This window comes from Maylandia zebra, linkage group LG7, assembly GCF_041146795.1.
Source record: "Maylandia zebra isolate NMK-2024a linkage group LG7, Mzebra_GT3a, whole genome shotgun sequence".
Lineage (NCBI taxonomy): Eukaryota > Metazoa > Chordata > Actinopteri > Cichliformes > Cichlidae > Maylandia > Maylandia zebra.
Genome location: NC_135173.1, coordinates 66,370,889 through 66,389,247, shown reverse-complemented (window position 1 = coordinate 66,389,247; position 18,359 = coordinate 66,370,889). Strand labels below are relative to the sequence as shown.

Below are 18,359 nucleotides of genomic sequence, written 5' to 3'. Positions count from 1 at the left end.
GCATTACCGCCACCCTCTGGATCAGAGAGTAGCTCAAACCAGCTAAACCACGGATTTCTCCTCAGGTCTGTATTCTCTAACAGTCTCATCGCCAAAAAACACAAACAGATTAAAAAAAACAACAAAAAACTGTGCGCATATTTGGTGTGGGGTATTTTTTATCACCCCGTGATCGTCGGCCAAAAAATGATTGCCCGTATTTAAAGTGTTGTAAACGGCTTGTTGGCGTATTATTTGTCAGACAAATGTCAAACCTGCCTCTCATGAATGATGTAAAGTCATTTTGAGCCACAAACAACATACCTGATACAAAGAAGAAGCTGCATTCAGTTTTGGGCAGTTTTGCATATTCTTTATTTATTTAGCTAAAAAGTCTTAGCGACATCAAAATGTCTTTCCTGACAGAGATGTGGCCAACAAGGCAGCAGAATTTATAAGAAATATGACATCACTGCTTTGTGAAGGTATAATAAGTGCCCAGCAGAGACTGGATTGATTCTAATGGAGGTACAATAAAGAAGAATCATATACTTGCAAAACAAGTTCACGCTATCTCCACGGACGCAATGACCGTGCAGAAGAGCAGCGGTGTTTTAGTTGTAGGGGCGCAGTTTTCGTTTTGCTGTTAAAAGCCGCAAAAATGCGCGCACGGAAGTGTAAATGTCTGTAGGTGGGCTGCAAACAACCTGTTCATCTATTGTTTTGTTTATAAAAACACGCAGGCAGAACTGACTGGCAGCACAAACGAGTTTAAATTTGAGCAGCAGCAGTGAGAGAGTGTGGTCGTTTAAGAACACATTGTTCGTGCAGGTTTCCCGCGTGTTTGTTTCAGAGAACATGGAGTTAACTTAGATAAATGAAGGAGAAGCCAAGGTTTATGTCACGGAGGAGCAGGGAGGACTCGGCGCAGACTGAAATCTCAGAAAAACAGGTTTATTTACACACTCCAGGTGCGCTATATACAGGTGAAGGAGAAGGGGGCCAGGGTTCCCAGGGGTGCAGAGCGGGGTCGGGAAAAGCGTCCAGAGTCTCCAAACCAAACACGAGAAATCTGCATACAGAGAACAAGGGTTAGCACGGAACTTTCACGGACAGAGCTCAAAACTGGCTGAGGCTAAAGTAGCACTGACGAGCGTTATTCAATAGTCCAGCGGCGAGGTGCTCTCAGTCACTGCCTTAAGTAGCGGGAGCAAACAAGGTGAGGAGCCACAGGTGATTGCCTACAGGTGGTGGAGGCCGGGAGCTCACAATGAGCTCCGCCCAGGCAGCGAGCAGAGAGAGAGGAGAGAGAGAAAAGACAAAACATAACATGTAGCCACACAGGGCCAGCCGAGCAGGCACGGGGACCATGACAGTTTAAGATGAGGGCGGACTGTATGAGGTCCTTTCCATAAACGCGAAATCTTTGCGTATCATTTTTGGCGCGTGCCACAGACGAACACGTCGCATCACATGTTAATGAATTTACTTTGCCATGTGCGTAATTACGCGCATCCTTCTTGTTTTTGGGTTGCAGACTCATGCTCCTTGAACAAAGACAGCTGTCTGTTTTTAACAACTTCAGATGTCACAGAAGATAAAAAAACAAACAGATTTTTTTTGTTTCCATCTTCAGTCAGGAATCGTCTGCCAGTCTCACCCTCCACTCTGAGCTCACTTGTGAACAAGACCCTAAGATACTTCAAATCCACCTCCTGGGGTAATAAGTTGTCGCTGTGCCAAAAAGTGATTTCAAATTCAAATTCAAATTCAAATTCAAATTCAAATTTTATTTGTCACGTACACAGTCATACACAGTACAATATGTAGTGAAATGCTTGGACAACTGCTCGTGACCTAAAGAAAACAAAAAAGGAAAAGGCTATGAATAAGATAGGAAATAAATATGAAAAATTAAAAAGGGTAAATTTAACTAGGAAGGAATAAAATATAAATTAAGGTTAAAAATGAAATAACTGTACAACACAAATTAGAATGAAGGGTAAATTTAACTGGGAAGAATAAGATAAAGATAAATATATAAATTAAAGTTGAAAATAAAATAACTGTACAACAAAATACACAATACACAATATAGAACTATATAAGAATGTATGAAGAAATCTAAATATAAATAAATATATACACAATAACAGCAGCTGTACAAGTATTAACCGGAAATGAAGAATATAGTGACCAGTGTTGTGCAAAACCAAAGTCCAGAAAGTCCAGTGTGTGTGTAAGAACCATATGTGTGGGTCAGTACTGTGTGGTGGTGTGATTGAGAGACCGTATCGCCTGCGGGAAGAAGCTCCTCCTCAGTCTCTCTGTGTTGGTCTTCAGGGAGCGGAATCGCTTTCCTGACCTCAGCAGAGAGAACAGTCTGTTGTTGGGATGGCTGAGGTCCTTCACGATCTTCCTGGCCTTGGTCCAGCACCGCCTGCTGTAGATTGAGTGCAGGTCAGGGAGCTCGGAGCGGATGGTGCACTCAGCTGACCGCACAACCCTCTGTAGAGCTCGTCTGTCCTGCATGGTGCTGTTCCCGAACCAGGTTAAGATGTTTCCCGCCAGGATGCTCTCTATGGTGCACGAGTAAAAGTTCCTGAGCACCTTGGAGGGCAGTTGGAAGTCTCTCAAGCGTCTGAGGTGGTAGAGACGCTGACGGGCCTTTTTCACCACGGTGTTGATGTGACAGGACCATGACAGGTCCTGCGTGATGTGAACTCCGAGGTATTTGAAGCTGTCCACTCTCTCCACTGGGCACTCGTTGATGACGGGGGTCTGGTAGTTCCTCTCCTGCTTAGTGCTGAAGTCCACTATTTCTGATGTTTATATGTGTTTTCTTTTATGTGGAATTGGTAAATAGACTGTAGTCAACAGGATTTACAAAGGGGTTAAATAAAGACATGTCTCTCTAATATTTTTAATATTTTACCTAAATTATAACCAATCCAAACCCTTTTGGTCACGTAAACATTTTATAGAACTATTATGTTATTTTTGTTCCATTTCTCCTGCCCTCTTGGCTAAATCTCTCTTAAAAACAATTTTAATGCCAATAATCTTTTTAAGTGGATAAAAATGGGATATATGAAAGTCACTACCAAAAAACTGATTGCAGCTTCTACCTTGTGACAGGAATGTTGTTTGTGGCTGAAGAAGATGACTTGATATCATTCATGAGAGACACGTTTGACAGATGTTTCACATTTTAAAGGCCAACTAGTCATTTATCTAATCTTAATCTTATTTCATCTTTAAAATTCAAATAAAATCTTTCACTTTTTGGCAAATACCCAAAACCACTTATCAGTTTCTGGCACAATACCGGCTTCCAAACCGGCAGAATATCTTTCAAAAAAGGCGAAAAATAACAAAAGCAAAATAAACAAAACAACCTGAAATGAATCATCTTGTAATGCTGTCGCGTTCAAATGATACAATGATGCCAGAATGTCCAACACGTCACTCAGCTGTCTTCTTCACCACCTGTGACCAGTCATTTGGAAATTAGCTCTCAGTGTAAGTACCTGGGTTTGGCCACTTGGGGGGAGCAGAACAAGACAAAAAACAACAGATATGAAGGTTGTAGAAGTTGCTGCGTGGACACACTTGAAAAGTGGGCACATGCCTCTGAGGCCAGAGGCGTTCTTGGGCTTAAGAGGGTTTAATATATACAGAACTATTATTTTTCAATTACTTGAATTAAATTATTTTGGAAATGATTATAAAATTATTCCAATCTTTTGTTATTGCCTGAGTAAATCATATGCCATGTAGTGGCATAGCCTCTAAATCTAATGTGTATTTGGCAGCCATTAAGTAAAAAGCATTGACACACTGGGAGAAAGCTGCACTTTGAGTTCCTGGTTGTTAATGCTGACCCACATTTACAGCAGGTCTGCAGCTTCCAGACTAATGATAGTGGTGGATCCACAGTGTTAGCACTACTGGATCAGATGGACGCTGTCTGACATTTCTTGTTGAGGAAAAAGGTCCCTGACTGTGGATTAGATTTAACATTTTCAAGTGTTCAGAATGTAACTGAGCAGCCCGTCTCCTTAGGGTCATTTTTGAATGCACTGCTTATGTGTGGATTTCCAGTGTGAGGAAGAGCAAAACCCTACAAAAGTCTTGATGGGAAGCTTTATCAAAATGGAAAGTTAAGTTAAGTTAAGCGTAATCCTGAAAGTGGAGAGGGTCTCTGCCTCCTGAATGCAAACTGAAAGCTGAAGCAGTCAGCAAAGTGCTCTGAGGTGATACTGCACTGTGAGGTCTTTCAGATAAGATGGGGCCTGATTAATCAAAAGTTTGGATGTGAGCAGAAGGTTGTTTGAGTTTGATCATAGTTTATGTTAAAATACACATTTCATAATGTTAAATGCATTAAAGGCAAACAAAACCTAAACAGGAAACTAGAACACTGGTAAACACAGCGCTGGGGGTCAGTGAGTTACAGGCCATCGTTAACACCTGTTAACATGTGTTAAATATGTAGCAAGCTTCATTGACATTACCTGGATTACCAGTGTTAGGAGACAGCATCACCACGTCCATCTCCGACACTGAGAAACTCTTAATGGGGAAACTGTTTACCCCCTAATGGATAAACAGCGGATTAAAGTATGAAGCTATCATTATAGGGTCTTTACCTTATAATGTAAAGCACCCTGAGACTGTTGTTGTGATTTGGTACAGTACCTGAAGTGAACTGAATTCAGTGGGTCCTGCTCAAGCATCAGCTGGAACCACCAACACAGCTGCTCTCTTTGGTAGTCATTTTTTTATGTGTGTGCAACCTTCGTTATCTGAGATTACAGACGTCTCTTTAAGCTGAAGTGATGTGTTGATGGTAAAAATAAGAACATTACTGTTATTTCAAAGCTTTAATGAACTTTGAATTATTTCATAATTCCTTTATGTGTCACGCTACTGAGTCTGTGACTCAGTGTTTTGTGTTCATTGGTTAATTATTGTTATTTGGTTCTCTTTGTTTTCTGCTTGTGTTATATTCTTAGTTCCTAGGTTTCTGTCACTTTGCCTTCCCCGTGTTCCACGTCTAGTCACTCTTGTCTCCATGTTCCCTCTGTCTCCCCAGTCAGTCATGTCTCCATGTCTAGGTGTAAAGTCTGTCTTTGTGAATGTCTCATGTCTCCTGTTTTATTTTGATAGTCCTTGTGCTGTGTTCCAGTGTATCTAATTTCGCTTCCCCTTGTCTCATTATGTCTGATTAGCCCCCAGCTGTGTTTCCCTCCTGTTTCCCTTTCCCTCGTTACTCCCTTGTGTATTTAAGCCCCGCGTTCTCCTTTGACCTTAGTTATGTTGTACCACTCCATGTGCTGTGTGCGATGGCCTGTAACTCACTGACCCCCAGCGCTGTGTTTACCAGTGTTCTAGTTTCCTGTTTAGGTTTTGTTTGTCTCTTGTTTTTGCTACAGCACAATAAAAGCTGCGTCTTTGAGTTCATCCTTCTGTGTCCATGAGTTTGGGTCCTCATCCTGCCCACCACAGCGCCAAACCTTGACGTTATTAAGCTCTATCTTGGAGAAACACACATTTGATTAACCTTTCATATGTGTTGGTGGAGGAGATATTGTGTTATCCCAGAGTAGCTGACTTTTACAAGCAGAGGAAGGGCACGAGACTTTTCCCTAGCTGTGCGTTTCCATATGAAGGTCAACCAAAACCAGTTCACTCAGAATCTCACAGGAAAATCAAACTAGAAGTCAGAGAAACACAGTTTATTGAAAACTTTAAAAAACAAAACACACACATATCCAAACTTCTCCTGTTGGGTTTACACAAATCCCTGAGCCAGTCAAAAATGTGCTACTTCCAGTGTGGTATCCCAGCTTTTGCCAGAGACAGGATTTAAGAAGGACGCATAGAATTGAACCCTGATTAGAAATCTATAGAAAAGGGAAGAACAACAGAGCCCCAGTTAACAGCTAAAAGTGAAAACATATGAACTAATCAGCGTATTGCATAGATGCATGCCGAGTGGCAGCAACCTTTTCTCCCTTCTTATGGGTTATGGCATTAGTGAAACAGGGTCGCTACACAAATTTTCCAGTGTGCAGGTTTACTGTTGTGGAGTGGCGTATTTAAACCCTAACAAAATCCTTATCAGAGTCTAACAATAAGTGTAAGTGAAATAAAAAAAAACACAAGAAAGCACAGAAAATGAAGGTCTTGAAGGAAACGAACGATGATGTGCTTTTTAACAAACTGACTGATTCTGACAGCAACCCTCCAACTTCCTGCACGTTTCATACTAATGCAAAATGACACCTGATGAATAACTGTGAGAATCTGGTGGCATCTTACAAAACTGCATTAATTACACTCCAGGATGACGTTTACCTTCCAGAAAAACCCGACTTCACTTTGCAGCTCCTGGCCCATGAACTCAAACTAAAGAGATAGATCTTTTAAACTAAACAAACATAAATATTAATATTTTATTTTATTTTTAACAGCTTTTAACTTTAGTTTATAGCCTGTCTAACATCACTCTAGCAAGAATCTCCTTGGAGTCTCTATAAGGATTCTGACCACTGAAAACTAAGTTCCAGGGTCCGCTCATCAAGGTGTCGTGGAGTTGAAGGTCGGTGCCCACTCAGGGTATGTATCCAGCGAAAACAGAGGAATTCCCCAAGTTGCCATGGCCAGCAGGAGGGAGAGGACTCCGATCGTGTTGACACCAAGCCCCGCCTTCACCTGCAGCAGACATGATCAGACACGAGGCTTGCAGTCAAGGATGAATGTTATACAGATGTTTCTTGTGAATTATGGCCAGCATACATTTAGTGAAAGAGTTATTTCTAGTGTCTGCTTCTCTTTTCTTATCAAAGAACTCACCATATCCATGATAGTGATGTGTCCATAGGCATACACCACAGCATTGGGCGGGTTGGACACTGGCAGGAGGAAGGAGAAGGATGTGCACAGGGTGGCAGGGATCAGGATGTACAACGGGTTGACGTGTATGGCCTCGGCCTGAAGCGAGAACAATCTTCATAAAGCGCTTTGAGTGCTCAGAGTAGAAAAGCACTATATAAGAACCAGTCCATTTGATAATAATTTCACTAATTTCATAAATTAGTGAAATAACAGTCTCTAGTGTTCCGTACACAGTAGTGTCATTGATGCTGACTAGCTGGAAATAAACCACTTGTTTTGTGGCAGGTCAGACAAAAAAGACTGTATGTTAAAGATGGAAATAGCCAACCTGACATCACCCTTTTATTTGGGAATTCAGTGTTGGCTACAGTGGCTTGCAAAAGTATTCGGCCCCCTTGAACTTTCCCACATTTTGTCACATTACAGCCACAAACATGAATCACTTTTATTGGAATTCCACGTGAAAGACCAACACAAAGTGGTGCACACGTGAGAAGTGGAACGAAAATCATACATGATTCCAAACATTTTTTACAAATAAATAACTGCAAAGTGGGGTGTGCGTAATTATTCAGCCCCCAGAGTCAATACTTTGTAGAACCAGCTTTTGCTGCAATTCCAGCTGCGGCGCTCGAAAATCTGTCAAATGTTTCAGTACGACTTTGCTAAGCTACGAAGCCGCACCGCTTGATGGATTGTCGGAGCATTACGGCTATCGTAGGCAGAGCCTCGCGGAGTGATACGTACTGTGCTTCAACATAATATTACCATATTGTGTGTGTATAACCTCTTTTTAAGTTTAGTGGATATTATACATGGTTATGCTGAGGATATGTCGGCCAGTTTCCACTGGAAACGCCTTTTGGTTAAACTGTCAGCAAAGAATTTGCATGCACATAAAAAAACAGCTGCTTGTTTAAGTGAAAATGCATTGATGTTTGTTTGTTTGTTCGTTTGTTTTTTGCACTAATAAAGTTGTGGAGTTGTGAAATATTTTTTTTAGTTTGAATTATATCGTTATCGCAAATTTTCAAATGTATATCATGATAAATATTTTTGGTCATATCAACCTGCTCTAGTCCCGTTTGCAGTTTTCCACAAGCCATGTGGGGGACACAGCAAACATGTGGAAGAAGGTGCTCTGGTCAGATGGCTAAAATGCAAAACGCTATGTGTGGAAAACTAACACTGCACATCACTCTGAACACACCATCCCCACTGTCAGATATGGTGGTGGCAGCATCATGCTCTGGGGGGGCTTCTCTTCAGCAGGGACAGGGAAGCTGGTCAGAGTTGATGGGAAGATGGATGGAGCCAAATACAGGGCAATCTTGGAAGAAAACTGCTGTTCACAAACGCTGTCCATCTAATCTGACTGAGCTGGAGCTGTTTTACAAAGAAGAATGGGCAAAGATTTCAGTCCAGTGCAAAGCTGGTAGAGACAGACCCTAAAACACTGGCAGCTGTAACTGCAGCAAATGCTGGTTCTACAAAGTATTGACTCAGGGGGCTGAATAATTATGCACACCCCACTTTTCAGTTATTTATTTGTAAAAAATGTTTGGAATCGTATGATTTTCGTTCCAGTTCTCTACGTGTGCACCACTTTGTGTTGGTCTTTCACCTGGTGTAGCTGCCGTCATAGGCAACTCTCGCATTTAAGTTCATTTTATTAGATATGTAAGGTTGAAACAATTAGTAGTTGAAATATTAAGAAATAAATCAATAGTAATTCATGTTTTGTTCATTGGATTTATATGTTTAAATGTGTTATTTTTACTAATTGTGCAATTAGATAGGAACCTTTTCTATAGTTCCGTCTGTTGTTGCTAAGAGGGTATTTTTGGCTGGCACACTCAGCAAGCTAATTGAGACGAGCCACGAGGTTTGCACGTCCACAGTAAGATAGTAAATAGTAAGATAAATAAAAGAGTGCCTTTTTTGGACCTCCCCACGATGTAAGGATTAAAGTTTTATTCCCTTTGAGTGAGGCCAATGAGGTAAATGTTTTCTTTTGTTTATTTTCGTTGTATGTAAATATGCTAGTGTTGCGTGATATTCTAGTGCAATTACCGCAGTGTGAGGTGTAATGTGTATTTTATTGATTGTTTTGTTGGAATGTTTCGCCATATATAATGCTTAGGGGCTTTATTAAGAATATTCATTTAAGTTTGTATTTCTTTTTAGTTCTGACGGCATTGTATCGGCTGTGGTTGGACATCATTACAAGTTAAGGCATGTCGAAGAATCCTCCTGTCCGAAATAAATGTCAGTTAAAACACAAGGAACAAGTTGAGCTTTATTACGACTCGAGGGGAGTAACAGTCAGAACTCAGCCTGCTTCGTGCTGGAGGAGAGAGAAGGAGAAAGAGGTCTGCCGCAGCGGAGCCGAGCGGGAGCGGAGCTGTGCCGAGTGGGAGCGGAGCGGAGCCGACAGCGCGCCGGGTCACGTGATTAAGCTCGCGTCTCTCTCACGCATCAAAGACGCTCAAACACACACACAGACATCTCATAAAGCAACCAGAGTCCAGCGGTGCAGCTTGGTTAAGCTACAAAGAAGTAACACGTTTATACAAGTTAAATGTGGAGAGTAGATTTCTTTAGCTCATCTTAAAGGGACTCTGTCAAGCAATAAAAGTGGAAGTGTGGTGGTTTGGAGTAAAAGTTTAAGCTCATGTTATTGTTGTTTATGCTAAGTAACTGTAATTAAGGTACGTTTAAGTTGATTATAAGGGTTTGCTTATTTTAAGACTGCATTAGATATTTAAAGGTCACATTATAGTATTTTGTTTGACATTGAAGGTTATTTTCTGTTTTACTACAAGTGAAGAGCAATTTACTATTTTGGTTTAAGAGTTTGTGACATATGTTTAAGTTGACTCTTTAAAGTAAAGCAATTTAAGGTCCTAGGTGCTTCATAAGGTGACTATTCACGTATTTAAGTTGACCTAGGTGACTTGAGTGTAGTACAATACCTTTGACTGTCTGTGACATGGAGCAAGAAGGCTGTGACACTGAAGCTGTGGAGCAGCAAGAAGCTTTTGAAGAGCAAGAAAGTTTGCCAGAACCATGCACAAGTAAAGCTACTAAAGAAGGAAGTTTGAGGAAAAGTCAAAGAGTTAAGAAGTTCACTGAAAGGGGCCAAGCACTACATGATGAAAAGGTGAACAAGCTTCAAGCTCGCTTCAAAGTCAGTTATGAAATGTGGAAAGTTGTTGCAAAACAAGGCAAAAAGGCACTTGAAGAACCTGTTAGTGCAAAACTTAAAGAGCTTATCGGCCGAGTTGAACATACCTCGGCAGAAGTGAAACAAGTTTATGATGAACTGCGCAATCATGAAACTCCTGATGCAGACACTCGCCGCAGAGTGGACACCTGTGATGCGGTTTCTCAAAAGATGATAAAGCTAGCTCAAGAAAAATTAGCAGCAGAAGAAGACGAAGAACTTTCTGAGAGATTGGTTCACTGGAGTGATATAGGATCAGCATTCAATTCTGCCGCCTCTCAAAGATCCAAAGGTTCGAATAGCAGGCAATCAAGAAGCTCAAGTAAGTTGTCTGTAAAGAGGCAAGAAGCAGCTGCAGAGCTTGCGGCTACTGAAGCAACTCTGAAGATTATGGAGGAATTGGAAAGTGAAAGAAAGGCACTTGAAATCCTTGAAGCAGAGAATGCTGAGAAACAGAAGGCCTTAGAGCAAAAGCGAAGAGAGCTTGAAAGGCTAGAAACAGTAAAGAGAATGAATGCTGCTAAAGCACGTTTGAAAGTGTACAATGACGAAGGAAGCTCAGATGAAGAAATATCAGACCTTCTGCACGAAAGGAGCAAACGGAGAAATGTCACAGCTAAACCGATGAATCAGTTTGCACATTCGCAACTTAATGCAAATGCAGAGCCGTTTGATATGCCACAAGCCAACTTAAGGTCACAACCAAGAGAAAGCAAACAGGAAGATAGTACCACAACATTGGCCCAAGCTCTAGCTGAGTCCATTCACATAAGTCGCCTACCAGTACCAGAACCTACAGTCTTCAACGGAGATCCTCTCAAGTACAAGGATTGGAAAATGTCGTTTCAAATGCTGATAGACAGAAAGAACATCCCAGTGAATGAAAAGATTTACTATCTTCACAAGTATGTTGGAGGACCGGCGAGAAAGGCTGTTGAGAGTTATTTTCTGTTGGGAACAGAGCGTGCTTATTACTCAGCATGGAACATTTTGGAGGAAAGATATGGAAGTTCATTTGTAATCACCAAAGCTTTCAGAGATAAGTTGACATCATGGCCAAGGATTGGGAACAAGGATAGCGTTGAACTTCGAGAATTTTCAGATTTTCTCAGAGGATGTGAAGCGGCCATGCTTCAGGTTAAAGGTCTTGAAGTTTTGAATGACTGCAATGAGAATCAGAGAATGCTAAGCAAGCTACCTGATTGGTTGTCAGCAAGATGGAATCGAAAGGTCATTGAAATTGAAGAACAAGATGGTTCTTTTCCAACATTTAGCCACTTTGTTGACTTCATTGCGAGAGAAGCCAAGATTGCGTGCAATCCAGTAACATCGCTTCATGCACTCAAAGCAGGTGACTCAGAGAAAATGAAATCTTTCAAGACAAGAAGTGTTGGAGCAAAGGTGCTAGTGAGTGCTGCAGAAGAGACGTCCAACACAAAAAAATGTGTGTTTTGTGAAAACTCAAATCATAGCATTCACACATGTAGGAAGTTTATGGACAAGCTCTTGAGTGAAAGAGTCAAATTTGTGCAAACTAAGGGACTGTGCTTTGGATGTCTAGGCTTTGGACACCAATCAAAGAAATGTGAAAGGAGAAAGATGTGTGACACATGTAAAGGGAAACACCCGACATGTTTGCATGAGGAACGAGACAAAACCTCAAAGAAAAGGAAAGAAAAGGAAAGTGACAAGGAACCACAAATGAAAGAGATGGAAGGCAATAAAGAGAGTAGAGAAACCAAACCCAAGGAAGCACCAAGTGAAGCAATATCAAACCGTGTGATTCAAAGTGACAGAAGTAATCTCACATCTACAATCATTCCAGTTTGGTTATCCACAACAAGCAATCCTGAACATGAGATTCTTCTCTATGCTCTTCTTGATAGCCAAAGTGACACGACATTCGTCTTGAAGGAAAAGGCAGATGCTCTGGATGCAGAGAAGGAATGTGTGCAGTTAAAGCTCTCGACAATGTCTTCTAAAGACACTTTAGTACCAAGTCAAAGGCTGTCTGGGTTACAGGTCAGAGGTTTCTCTTCTTCAAGGAGAATTCCTCTTCCTGTGACATACACAAGAGAGTTTATTCCTGCGAATTTGAGTCATATTCCCACACAAAGGACAGCAAGAGCGTGGCCACACTTAGAGCACCTGGCTGAAGAAATCGCTCCACTGATTGAATGTGACGTAGGCCTGCTCATTGGTTACAATTGTTCACAAGTGTTGGTACCCAGAGAAGTTGTGGCGGGAAAAGATAATGAACCTTTTGCCCAAAGAACAGACCTTGGCTGGACAATAGTTGGAGGAGCTAATCCATGTGTTGACTATGGGGATGCCATAGGATGTAGCCACAAGATCATTGTCAAGGAAGTGACACCCAATCAGTCAGCTGAGCAGTTGGTCAAAGAAGTGCAATACGTCTGTCGCACACAAGTCAAAGAGGTGGTCACATCTGCAGATGTAATTAAAGTGCTCGAGTCCGACTTCAATGAAAGAAAGGTGGAAGATTCACACTTCTCACAAGAAGATTTAAGGTTCATCTCCATAATGGAAGAAGGAGTGAAGATGAAAGCAGATGGACACTGTGAGTTACCTTTGCCATTTAAGGAAGACAGACCAAGTCTGGCAAACAACCGGAGCTGTGCAGAACACAGACTCAAAAATTTGAAGAGAAGATTTGAGAAGGACAAGCAATACCACAAAGACTACACAGAGTTCATGAGAGAGACTATAGAGCGTGGTGATGCAGAAAGAGTTCCCTCTGTAGACCTGGACAAAGGCCCTGCCTGGTACATTCCACACCATGGAGTGTATCATCCTCAAAAGCCTGGCAAAATAAGAGTGGTGTTTGATTGTTCAGCAAAGTACGGAGGGGTGTCCTTGAACGACTACCTGCTTACAGGGCCAGAGTTAACCAACTCTCTAGTGGGGGTCCTGTGCCGATTTCGGAAAGGTCCAGTTGCAGTGATGTGCGACATTGAGCGCATGTTTCATCAATTCAGAGTCAGAGAAGAAGATCAAAATTACTTTCGCTTCTTGTGGTGGGACAATGGAGACTTCAACTCTACTCCATCTGTCTATCGCATGCGCGTACACTTGTTTGGAGCTGCTTCTTCCCCTGCCTGTGCGAACTTTGGTCTCAAGTATATTGCTGCACAAGGTCAAGGCAAGTTCAGTGAAGCTACCATAAGATTCATTGAGCGAAATTTTTATGTGGACGATGGTCTTATCAGTTTCCACTCAGAAGAAGAGGCAATTCGTTTGGTGAAGGAAGCAAAGGAACTTTGCAGCACAGGAGGCTTGCGACTTCACAAGTTTGTTTCAAACAGTAAGCAAGTGCTTAATTCGCTACCGGAAGAAGATTGTGCAGAAACAGTAAGAAAGGACTTGTCACTGGGCGAGCAACAAATTGAAAGAGCCCTAGGTGTCAAATGGTGCATCGACTCGGATTATTTCCAGTTTCGAGTAGTTGTGAACGAGCAGCCACTTTCCAGAAGAGGAGTGTTGTCCACAGTAGCCTCTATTTACGATCCACTTGGCTTTGTGGCACCTTTTGTTCTACTTGGGAAGCAGATACTACAGCAAATGTGTCGAGAGAAAGCAGATTGGGACGAACCACTCACAAGCGATCTGAAGTCACGGTGGGAGTCCTGGTTGTTGGATCTAAAAAATCTAGCAGATGTCAAAATTGACAGATGTTACGTGCCAAAAGATTTTCAAACAGTTCAGAAGTACGAGCTTCACCATTTCTCAGACGCAAGTGTTTCAGGGTATGGTGTTTGTACGTACCTGAGAGCTGTCAGTGAAGCAGGACAAGTCCACTGCGCTCTTGTCTTTGCCAAGTCCAGAGTAGCACCCACGAAGGTTACTACGGTGCCACGATTGGAGCTGTCTGCAGCAGTTGTAGCAGTGCGGATTAGTGACATGCTCAAAGCAGAGTTGGAGCTAGAAGATGCTCAAGAATTCTTCTGGACAGATTCTCAAGTTGTCTTGGGATATATCAACAACGATGCGAGACGTTTCCATGTTTTCGTTGCAAATCGCATTCAGCGTATTAAGGAAAGCACTCAACCGATGCAATGGAAGTTTGTGGTATCAGATCTCAATCCAGCAGACCATGCCTCGCGCGGACTGAAGGCCAAAGACCTCATTACCTCCAACTGGTTTAGTGGTCCAAGTTTTCTTTGGCAAGAGAAACTTCCCCACGAAGAAGTCACGGTGCGGAAACTTGATGCAGAGGATCCAGAAGTACGCAAAGTTGTTGTACTCCATACAACTACAGAAACAAATTCTTTGGCAGAACGTTTTCTGAAATTCTCCAGTTGGTCAAGGTTGGTCAAAGCTATGGCAAGACTTCTCAGATTTGTGAAAGAGTTTAAGGGCTTGGAAAGGAGAAGCAATAAAGCCACTAACCTTGAAGAAAGGACAGAAGCCGAGCTTAAAGTCATATCCATTGTACAAAGATCAATCTTCTGCAAGGAAATCAAGGCACTTCAAACGCGAAAGGATCTACCCAAGGACAGAACAAATAGACTCTATCGACTCGATCCCTTCCTGGATGAGAAGGGTGTTCTTAGAGTGGGAGGTAGATTAGAGCGTTCTACATTGCAGCCACACGTCAAGCACCCGGTCATCTTACCAAAGACTTGCCATATCGCAAAGTTACTGATTGATCACTATCATCAGCGGGTGAAACATCAAGGACGGGGCATGACGATAAATGAGCTGAGATCGAACGGAATATGGATACTAGGATGCAGTCAAGCAGTATCATCCTTTATCTACAACTGTATTAAGTGCAGGAAATTCAGACGTCGAGAAGAAGATCAAAAGATGGCAAACCTACCAAGTGAGAGAATGGAGACCACCCCTCCCTTCACGTATTGTGGGATGGATTGTTTCGGCCCATTCTACATTAAAGAAGGAAGAAAAGAACTGAAGCGTTACGGGCTTCTGTTTACCTGTCTATGCTCTCGTGCGGTGCACATAGAGCTACTTGATGATATGTCAACCGACGCTTTTCTAAACTCACTGCGTTCTTTCATCGCTTTGCGTGGGAATGTACGTCAGTTGCAATCAGATCAAGGCACCAATTTTGTTGGAGCCAGACGTGAGTTTCTGGAAGCAGTAAAGGAAATGGATCAGGAAAGTTTGAAACAGCTAGGCTGTGAGTTTGTGATGAATCCTCCCTCTGCCAGTCATATGGGTGGAGCCTGGGAAAGGCAAATTCGTACGATCCGAAGTGTATTGACAACCATTCTGGATCAGTCATCCAGATCATTGGACAGTTCATCTCTAAGAACCTATCTTTATGAAGTGATGGCGATAGTTAACAGCAGACCTATCACCCCACATTTACTCAACGATCCTACTGGACCTCAGCCACTTACATCTAATCTTCTGTTGACCATGAAGTCGTCAGTAATACTGCCACCACCAGGAGACTTTGTAAAGGAGGATTTGTATCTTCGCAAAAGATGGCGTAGAGTCCAGTACTTGGCCAATGAATTTTGGCACAGATGGAAGAAAGAGTACTTATTGAGCCTACAACAAAGACAAAAGTGGCACAAAACAAACAGAAATGCAAAGATCAATGACATAGTGATCGTACAAGATGACCAAGCATCAAGAAACGACTGGAAGTTGGCCAAAGTTGTTACCATACACCCGAGTGAAGATGGATGTATACGCAAAGTACAACTGTTAATGAGTGACTCATTGTTAGATGACCATGGAAAGAGACTGAGTAAACCAGTTCTACTTGACAGACCTATACACAAGACTGTGACACTATTAGAAGCAGATTAGTTTACATTTCATAAGTTCATAGGTGGAAATCACAAGTGATTTGGTGGGAGTGTAGCTGCCGTCATAGGCAACTCTCGCATTTAAGTTCATTTTATTAGATATGTAAGGTTGAAACAATTAGTAGTTGAAATATTAAGAAATAAATCAATAGTAATTCATGTTTTGTTCATTGGATTTATATGTTTAAATGTGTTATTTTTACTAATTGTGCAATTAGATAGGAACCTTTTCTATAGTTCCGTCTGTTGTTGCTAAGAGGGTATTTTTGGCTGGCACACTCAGCAAGATAATTGAGACGAGCCACGAGGTTTGCACGTCCACAGTAAGATAGTAAATAGTAAGATAAATAAAAGAGTGCCTTTTTTGGACCTCCCCACGATGTAAGGATTAAAGTTTTATTCCCTTTGAGTGAGGCCAATGAGGTAAATGTTTTCTTTTGTTTATTTTCGTTGTATGTAAATATGCTAGTGTTGCGTGATATTCTAGTGCAATTACCGCAGTGTGAGGTGTAATGTGTATTTTATTGATTGTTTTGTTGGAATGTTTCGCCATATATAATGCTTAGGGGCTTTATTAAGAATATTCATTTAAGTTTGTATTTCTTTTTAGTTCTGACGGCATTGTATCGGCTGTGGTTGGACATCATTACAAGTTAAGGCATGTCGAAGAATCCTCCTGTCCGAAATAAATGTCAGTTAAAACACAAGGAACAAGTTGAGCTTTATTACGACTCGAGGGGAGTAACACCTGGAATTCCAATAAAATTGATTCATGTTTGTGGCTGTAATGTGACAAAATGTGGGAAAGTTCAAGGGGGCGAATACTTTTGCAAGCCACTGTATGTTGGCTTTTTGGAACCAGAGGCTGGCATTTACAGACGAGAGAGAGCGGGCAGCTCATTGTGTCAAACGTGGTTAGCAGAATATGTCCACAGTCGCACATATCAGGTAATTAACACTTAGAAATTTGCAAGAAACTACGCAAAAAATTGTGTGAAAAGTTTGTCCTTGAAGAAATTGATTTAGAAAAAAATGAAGTTGGTGTCAAGCGATGAGCTGGTTTAGTGGACGCTCATATTCAAGACAAGCAAAGCTTCGGTCAACGGGTCTGTAGGATGGCAACTGCTTATCCCTTAGTGGTTTGTTGGTTAGCTACAGTCAAAGAAATTAGGGTTAAAGGGAGGGACCGTAAACTGAGGGACTCCTCAGTGTAAGATAAACGAAGATTATTTTCAACTGTGAATCATGCAAAGCTACTCTAGTAGACTGAGAGAATAAAATTTTCCGCAGATCTGTACAATATAAAACACTGAACTAACCAGAGGAGAGAGAATGGGGAGGAAGATGGTGATGGTGGCGGCGTTGCTGGTCACTTCTGTTAGCGTGGTGACAATGAGACAGGCAATTGTGACTGTTGCTAAGACCGGGAGGTCGCCCAGAGGTGTCATCAGCCTGGCCACCCACAAAGAGAGACCTGACTCCTGCACACACAAACAAACACACACGTTAAGCAGATTTTATACCAGCTTTAATGTATCTAACAGTTCTTTTTGTTAAACTAAGGGACAGGTCAGTTCTTTCAACTTCTGAAGAGACTAGTTTCTTTGGCTCACCTTTTCTATACATCATGTTGGTGTAGACACTATAAAAGATGGACATAGGTACCTGTGGTGTGATTGAGACACGGCGGGTCCAGAGGTTGCTCTTTAGAGTCAACTTTATTATAAACGGCTGCAGCTCTCGGCTGTCAGACGCTCATTCATCACACTACACTTACAACAATTTACACCTCTGCTTCCCCATGTTTTAACACTGGGGGTGCCCCGGTACCATTACATCAACCACTGGTTTCTGAAGGCCCATTTTGAAGATTTGACATGACGTTTGTGGACACTTGACCAGATGCGATGAGGACGTGCTGGTCTGACAGTGAAACCATTTGTTCATTAGTTAATGATTTCAATTTTAGACAAACCATAGCCAATAAATTTCAGAAGGTTGATTCTGTTCACCTGGACGTGGTGTTTTCAGTGGGAGAAACATTTCGTCACTCAGGGAGGAACGCTGGTTTAAGTGGGGAGTCAAGGAGACCATTTAGGTGAAAGGGAAAAGACCATCTCTGAATTGAGGAGGGGGCCTAAGGGCACATCTTTGTGATTGCAGCCGTTCCCTAACTCTCTGTGAATGGTACTCATGGGCAACGATCAGTGATCTTTGATCAATGGTTGTTGATCGATGGTCATGACAATTTGCATATTAATGGTCAAGGAACTGACCTCCCAGCTTATTGTTCATTCAGTGGTGCTAGTTTCAGTTATCGTACAAATGTACTGGTCATAAGGTTGGAAACCTGCAGTCAGCTGAGACTGAGTAATGAATAGGGATGGGTACCGGTGTTCTGACATAAACGGTAGTAACCAGACCGAAGAGCAGCGCACATTTCTGTG

At 41.9% G+C, this 18,359-nt stretch overlaps 1 protein-coding gene across 2 annotated transcripts in view; it reads right to left on the bottom strand.

The window, feature by feature from the left end:
• Positions 1–5,699: 5,699 nt before the first annotated feature.
• The window catches only part of LOC101485269 (solute carrier family 13 member 1), a 35,366-nt gene continuing 22,706 nt past the window's right edge, over positions 5,700–18,359 (bottom strand). For both annotated transcript variants that reach the window (XM_076886943.1, XM_014413114.3), the window contains exons 15-17: positions 17,232–17,393; positions 6,841–6,978; positions 5,700–6,699 (exon numbers count right to left, since the gene is read on the bottom strand). In XM_076886943.1, the coding sequence (XP_076743058.1) occupies positions 6,565–6,699; positions 6,841–6,978; positions 17,232–17,393 (435 nt within the window). In that variant the 3' untranslated portion in view covers positions 5,700–6,564. The remainder of the gene's footprint in view (positions 6,700–6,840; positions 6,979–17,231; positions 17,394–18,359) is intronic.